At 35.9% G+C, this 8,304-nt stretch overlaps 1 protein-coding gene across 1 annotated transcript; it reads right to left on the bottom strand.

The window, feature by feature from the left end:
* Window positions 1-437: 437 nt before the first annotated feature.
* Window positions 438-884, bottom strand: LOC140835848 (uncharacterized). Its single transcript, XM_073201259.1, has one exon. The coding sequence runs from the start codon at window positions 882-884 to the stop codon at window positions 438-440; it is 447 nt and encodes a 148-aa protein (XP_073057360.1).
* Between the last annotated feature and the right edge of the window lie 7,420 nt (window positions 885-8,304).

The raw sequence follows: 8,304 nt of genomic DNA, 5'->3' as shown, positions 1-8,304 counted from the left end.
AATATTCCATTTCCAAAAGAATAAGAACAACCAAATTTGTCCAATGCAGAAATGGAAATCAAATTCCGTCTAAAAGACGGTACAACAAATGTTTCAGAAAGATCCAAATATATTCCAGTCTTCAACAATAATCTAAATTTTCCTATTGCCTCAACTTCAACTTTGTTGCCGTCACCAACATAGATGAATCTTTAAGCATCGATTGATTTTCGGCAATCCAGGCAACCCTGCATAGACACACTGATGTGAGTTGTTGCACCAGAATCTATCCACCACGTGTGTCTAGGCACTGAAGTTAAATTAACCTCAGAACAAACCATATTCAGAAGCATACCTTTCTTAGCACGCCAAGCGTGATAAATACTGCACTGCTTCTTCATATGCCCATCACTGCCACAGAAAAAACAACCAGAACTTTGAGAATCACTAGGATTCTTCTATTGTTTCTTCAGAGGCAGTGTATCCGCAGCTTCCTTATCCTTCCTTTTCTTTCCTTTATCCTTCGATGTAGAGGCATAATAAGCACTTTCTGTCTTGTTTTGCTTCAATCTTTCCTCTTCTTGGACACAGTGCGAGATGAGCTCATTCAGAGGCCAAGTATCCTTCTGACAGTTATAGCTCACCTTGAACTGGTTAAACTGAGGAGGAAGAAATATCAAAACCAGATGCACTAGCAAATCCTCAAAGAGGTCAAGCTTCAGTGCTTTCAACCTTGAAGCAAGATGAGACATTTTCGTAATGTACTCCCTGATGTTGCCCTTATCCCTGTACCTCATTGAAACTAGGCTTGCCAAAAGTGTATCAATTTCAGACTTTTCACTTTTAGCAAACCTCTTTTCGAGGTCTTGAAGGAAAGCCTTAGCCGTAGCAATGTCGCTAGACATTGTGCCCCTGAATGTTTCTGGAATGGCTCTGTAAAGGCTCGTATTTCGTATTCATAATTTTGCGGAATTATTAAAAATTTTCTAAATAAATAATTATCTTGTCTCATTTAATTAAAATAAACATGTAAATAATTTTAACTTTAAATAACAGCGGAAGCAAATATTGTTTTCAACCAAAAATTTAAAAATAATTGAACGTAAACATCAACTTAAAAATAATCCAACGTATTAAAACTGAGTTTGAATAATAAAAGGTGCATAAATTAAATCATGAGGTCCTCGGGTTTACTACTGCTGTCCCAAGATCGCTCACTGGTCTCCACCCGCGGTCTCGACCTCATCAATACCTACAACAATCAAGTCTAGTGAGTCTAAAGACTCAACATGTATATATCGTGAATAATAAGTAAATATATCATAAAATCGTATGCATCATAAAAATAAAGTATCGTAGAGCGTACGCTAAAAATCGTATCATGAATAATTATAACTACGTGCATATCTGAAAATTCATACGTAAAAGCTTTGCTCAATAGAGCTCTGTCATAACATATCATAATTTTTCTGGTAGAGATAATATTTCTAAGCTAGTGGCTCATAACATAGCGTAAGCGCCTGATCAGACTAAACCACAGTATACTGGGTGGTAGAGATCAATCACAGCCCTTGGACTGGATGTTCGTACCCATACATAATCATAAACCGGTCGTAAGTCACCGGCGGAGAGGTCCTCGGTTGCGCCTACCAACTTCCAAACCCATAAGCATAAGGTGGCCACAAGACATATAGCATATATCTCAAAAATAAACATTTTATATTTTTATGCACGTAATATAGTTATAAACTTATTTTTACCGGATGAGTTGGATCGCTCCCAGGCTCGCTGCGAATTAATTCTAATATGTGACACATGCAAATAATTTTAAATTGACAAAAACATAACAACTAACCCAAAAACGAGACGATTAGGATCAATAATCTAAATTTTCAATCATGGCTTCGTACCAAATCGAACCAACATTAAACCGACGTTTAACCATGATTAAAAATACCCCAAACATATTGAAAAATATGCATAAGAATTGTAAAACATGATAATAGGTGAATGGAATCCAAAAACATAAAACACTCTTTCGAGAGTCATTTTGGCACCTTTCACCGTAAATTCTCGTACAACCTCTAAACTCGACCAAATCACGAACGGCCAAAAACATGACCTTCCTAACTCATTGAGGTACTGTCCAGTCCAAGGCCATGGGCTAAAAGCCGAACAAGAACTCAGAAAAACCTCCTGAACCGAAATGAAAGTTGCTGTCAAAATACAGCAGTAGCATTTTATGTGTTTGTGGAGTAAACTCTGAAAATAATGACCATGGGCTTGAACCATCGACCAAAGACTCTTACCAACATCATAAGGCATGGATTGGACCATGGCTAAGGGCTAAAAGCCAACCACAAACCAATCAAACACCTAGGACAATGAAACATGACAACCGAGAATTTAAATTCTGTGCAGTGGTGTATCTTGAATTGTTTTGTTGTTTTGTATCGTTCCAATGGCCATTTGATTGACCATGGCTCAACCTAGACATGCTGGAGTGTTGTATGAACCGTGGTTATGGGCTACAAGCCAATCATAATCCATACAACACAACCAAAACCGAAACCATACTCATACCAAAAATCAGAATTTTAAAACCGATGAGCACTTGTCATGTTTATGTAAAAATCTGAGGGATCTATGAAACAAGCTTTTAAAAAAGGATTTGGTCACGTCCTAAACATGATAATGAAGGGTTTTAACCATAGCTACAGCCCCTAGGACAGCCAGGATTTCGAACACCCCTCAAACAACTTAATGACAGAAAAATCGAACCAAATCTGTAGCTTGTGAAAATAGTTGCTGTCATGCTGTTGTTTGAAATGTTTGGACTCAAACCAATGAACCAATAACACCCTAACATACTCTAAATCATTCCTAGAAGTAGCCATGAATGCCTGGAATCGAGCAACTACCTGTAAGCAACCAAAAACACCAAACCTGTGAATGTTGAAAGCAAAAGAGCCAAGAATTCTGTACATATTTTTGCTTGGAAAGTTGCTGTCATTTTCGATTTATTGCTTGAATCATGCATATATAATGGTTTAAAAATATCTATGGAACTTGATTGAAGAGAAAAGAACAAATATATACATGCCTGGAATTTGTTTCGAAGAAAACAAATCAAAATGACAATACGACGCGACAGAACGGAGTTGGTTTCTTTCTTACTCGTTTCAGCTGCTTTTCTCGATTTTTAGCTGCTCTTCTCTTCCGATAATTTCGAGCATATAAGTGTAGGAAATGTAAGGGATAAAGGTGAAGGATATAGGAAGTGTTAAGGGGTCATAATATGCATTTAGTTAGGAAGTGGAATGGATTTTTGAATTGTTTCTTCACCTTGCTGTAGCTGCTATCATTCTTTTACGCCAGCTGCTAACACACAAATCTAAGCTGCTATTTTCTGATATTTTTCAAGGGTGAGAGTGTGGGTTTGCTAGACAATGAAGGTGAGTGTTAAAAGGTGTCATTATATGCATTAAGGTGGGAGTTACAAGTGTAGGCTTTGAATGCAATTTGAAATGATTCTCATTCCTCTTGCTAGCCGATACATTTTCTCCTTCTTGCTGTCTATTCACGTTTATTTGCTAGCAATATGGGCTGAGGAGCTTCAAGGAGAATTATGGTGCATGTATTACCCATAACTATGGAGGTTAAAAGTGATAAATGATTACACTATGAAAACCATTTAGTGGTGACTTGAATGGTGTTTATTACATTTTTTTTGAATTGTCTTGACCGTGAATCATTACTCATTTGCATGGTATATTTTTATTTAAACTTTGCATTTTAATTATTTAAGATTTTAAATACCCATTATATATTTTAGTGAATTTACACCTTAATTTAAAATGAACTCTTGCATGGTATTGCATGGTTTACAATTTAAGTATTTAAATGCTATATTTAATTTCATGAATATATTATACTTAGATTAATTCATCCCCCATTTGTTTACATATTTTAATTTAAGCTTTAATTAAATATTGAACCTAATAGAATTTACTAACTTGACTCCAATTAATTTAATAAATCCTAAAACATTCTTTTTCTATAAATTAAATTATTCATTGACTTAATTTAAATTAAGGAATATTTTTCTTATTATTAATCTTATTTCTAATTTCCAAACTCCGGTCCGGCCTCGCGTATTTATCCTGAAAAGATAAAACTAAACATCTACTTTTTTAAAATAAATAATCATGATTTAAAATTATTTAAAACGACTTAAACACTTCATATATTTAATTAAAAATTCATTCTTAATTTAAATAGTAACAATTATGCATGGCTTATACGTAGTCTGATTTTCGGGACGTTACAGGCTCTCTTCATGATCATCATACTCATGCGATTCGATCTCTCCCACCTTTCAAACTCTCTCTTTTCATCAGAGGTACTATTATCCGTAATTGCAGGAGGAGAGTCAACCCTTATCGCAAGGTCCAAATCCATGACTTCGAGAACTATCAATAAATTCTCTTGCCGTGATTTAAAATTAGAGTCATTTAATATAGGAATAAAATTTATGTTGGAATGAATATTTGCAGGAGTCAAATTTGAACGGAGAAAAAAAACAAAACATACATGCTCAACCAAATATCCAAATAAAATAATCAATAAATTCAAATAATGTAAATCAATTTCTCTGACTGGTTAAATGCATTCAAAACTTCTTGAAGTTAACGATTGCACATCAATTCCAAGAATGATATGCATTTAACTCTCTATCCCAGAAAGGAAGCTCAGAGATAGACTTCGTATTCTGATGCTAAAAGAACAGTTGCCTTAAGAGGAAATCCTCAAGGAAAGAGCTTCAGATTTATGATGAGCAAAAGGAAGATTAAATGCGAACATTTATTTCTCATAAAGATGAAAGCGACTCATCTGATTCAGAAGCTCAGGTTTACGTTGACTGTCTTTTCCGAGCCTCTAAGTCATTGGGCTATATCAACAGAGAGGGTTTCAAGCTAAACAAGCCAAGCCACACAAAGATTATTGAGCTTGTCTTCAAAAGAAATCTCAGAGCGCAATCATAGTCAATATTCGTCTTCGCTCTCTCTGCACGCAGTTCAACAGAAACATACTTGATCATCCAAGGATCTTTTCGTGCTACTCAAACAAACTATTGTTTCATATCAGTAACCTGGTGGTTATTTGATTAAAATTTGTGGTGTCTGGAGAACTAAGGGTTCTTAATATCTAGAAGTGTAAAGTGATCACTAAGAGTTCCTATACAGGCAGTGTGATAAGTCCTGGTTGGATCGGGCTGTTACAAACATTTTGTAAAGTCAAAGTCTTTTAGTGGAATCCCTCCTAACAAAGGAAGAAGGGGTGACGTAGGAGTATTCAATCTCCGAACATCCATAAAATCCGTTGTCATCTATTTCTTGCATGCTTAATTATTTCTCAGTTACTTATTGTTGTTAAGGGTGTCACTAATTTTATTGGTCATTGAAAACTCTGAACTGTTTTCTGCACAACCAGTAGTTCTAGTTTTCAACCGTTTGAGAAAATATTTTTCAACCGCCTTAAAACGGTTGATTGCAAAATTTCAAAAACAATAAAATTTGAAAGAGTTCATTCACCCCCCCTCTAAACTCTTTCCCGATCCTAACAAGTGGTATCAGAGCGGGGTTTTCTCTAAACATTGACATCATTCAAATAATCATGGCATCTTTCAAAAAATTCCTATGTTCTCCAAGGAAGACTATGATGATTGGAAAATCCGCATGCAGGCACATCTAGCAGCACAGGATGACGATATGTGGTTTGTAATCACCGATGGACCAATGAAGATCATGAAAGTAAACACAGCTGTCGGCACAACCGAAGGTGCTCCTCAAATGATAGAGAAACATAGATCTGAATGGACAGCTGAGGATAAAAAGAAAGCAAACCTGGACAACGCACTAGTAGAAAAATCGGATTTTACTTCGGCAGGCTTTACTTCGGCAATATTAAATTACGAAGTAATACATTACAAATAACTTCAGTAATAACACAAGCGAAGTAAATAAATATTTTACTTCGGATGTTTAAAAACACGGGCTTCACTATATTTTTTTATTATATTTTACTTCGGCATATCAATGTTGATGAAGTAAAAAATAAGAAAAATAAGTTTCATGCTGAAGTAATAAGATAAACCGCGCAGATTTATAACAAAGGAAACTAAACTATACTGAATATAAAAACCGTAGCCGATTTACTCAGCGACGGTTTTTTTAAAACCCGTCGCTATTGGCGACGGCTTGTTAAAAACCGGCGCTATTAGCGACGGCTTTTTAGAAATCGAAGACCGTCGCCGATTTAATCCGCGACGGTTTTTAAAACAACCGTTGCTATTAGCGACGGATTGTCATAAACCGTCGCCGATTTAATCGCTTTGAAGGTCATGCGAGCTCTTCCCAGAGAATGGGATGTGAAGACCATAGCAATGCGCGAATCGAAAGATCTGAACAAACTGGAACTCCATGATCTATTTGCTGATCTTAAAGCATATGAATTTGAGCTTGGAATACGAACTGAAGAAGAGCCATCCGCAACTCAACAAACAAAGGCTTTGGCAGCGACTACAGTGACTCTTTCGGTCGAAGAGTCCACAAGTAAGAAATCGGCTGATCAACTAAGCAATGAAGCCATGTCTCTTTTTGTTAAGAAATTCAGCAAATACATGCGCAAAAATCAATCTCAAATGAATAAATCTTATTTTAAAAAGGACCATACTGAGGATGGTCAAGGTTGTTTTAACTGTGGAAAGAAGGGACACTTTATTGCAGAATGCAACAGGCCAAAGAAGGATGAAAAGAAAAAGGAGAATAGAAGACGGTTCAAAGAAAACAAGAAATTCGTCAAGAAAAAGAAACAACGAGTTCTGATAGCAGAAGAAGACAAAGGCAAATGGGCTGAAACCGAGTCAGAAAAATCCTCTTCTGAGACATCTTCAAGTGAAAGCGAAAACGAGACAGTCGAGTGTCTCATGGCCAAGGAAGATCAAGAATCCACAGATGAAATGGTATTTGACTTTAACTTTGAAGAATTTACACAAGAAGATCTTGTTACAACACTACACAACATGGTAAATGAGTTCAAAGGACTATCTATGAAATTCAATGAAGCTGTAGCAGAAAAACAAGACTTAAAAAACAAGTTAACTCTCTCTAACTGTTCACAGCACAAAGAGGTTGAAAGTTTGAAAGTTAAGTTAAGTCTGCTAGCAGCTGAGAATGATGATTTACGACGATTGTTCCATGCTACACTAAAAGAAAACAAACGGTTAATGAATACCATCAATACTTGGAACAAGTCCTATGCTTCTTTTAATAGGATGCATGAGATGCAGAAACCAGCCGGAGATAGAACGGGGCTAGGTTACAACATCAATGATTGCATCACCTCAGAAGCTTCAACTCAACCGTTACTAGAGAAAGACAGTTTAAGATCAATTAAATTTGTCAGATATAGCTCGGTATATGAACATGATAAGCCTAAAGATCAAGGCATTCAAAATATGAATCTTGAGAATAATGGGAGGCGACGTGGTTTGGGTTATGTTCAGAGTGATAAATCCAAATGATATTGGCACAAATCCAGGCCAAACTCAACCGGTTACGATGGCTCAACTTGATATCACTTAAGAACCAGACCTAACAATTACTACAATTGCCGACCAGTTCAAAAGAGGTATAGATTGAATGACAGTAACCAAAGGCTCAAACAACATATATTGCATTCACCACCAGATTATTATCCAATCATGATTATCCTGGAACACGTCAAAAAAAATCCGCAAGGATAATTCAACTGTGGATTCCTAAGGATCTAATTAATTCATTACCCAAATAAAAAGGGTACCAATTTCTTATCTCAAAATTTCAGGAACTAAAGAAGAAAAACTTGGAAAAATCAGCATGGTTTTTAGACAGCGGATGCTCAAGACATATGATAGGAAACAAAAATCTCTTGTCAGAAGTGGTAAATTTCAAGGGGCCAACAATCACTTTCGGTGACAACGCTAAAGGTAAAGCCATGGGTAAGAGTAAGATTATTCATGGCAAATCATCATTAAAGATGTTCTCTTGGTAGAAAATTTATGTTATAACCTGATTAGTATAAGTCAACTGTGTGACAATAGGTATATGGTTGAATTTCATAAAGACAAATGCATGGTTAAAACTAATGCAGGCACCATTGTGCTGACTGGTTATCGAAGTCAAAATACCTATAGAGTAGAATGGAATAATGAATGTTTAAATGCATCTACTTGCTTCATTGCTTTAAATGGTAATAAAAATTGGCTATGGCATAAAAGGCTCA

The sequence above is a fragment of the Primulina eburnea genome, chromosome 7 (genome assembly GCF_022965805.1).
Source record: "Primulina eburnea isolate SZY01 chromosome 7, ASM2296580v1, whole genome shotgun sequence".
Classification (NCBI taxonomy): domain Eukaryota; kingdom Viridiplantae; phylum Streptophyta; class Magnoliopsida; order Lamiales; family Gesneriaceae; genus Primulina; species Primulina eburnea.
This window is presented reverse-complemented; position numbering and strand designations above follow the sequence as displayed.

Excerpts from the sequence above, each read along its gene's own strand:
- LOC140835848 (XM_073201259.1), bottom strand. The coding sequence starts at position 884 with ATGTCTAGCGACATTGCTACGGCTAAGGCTTTCCTTCAAGACCTCGAA.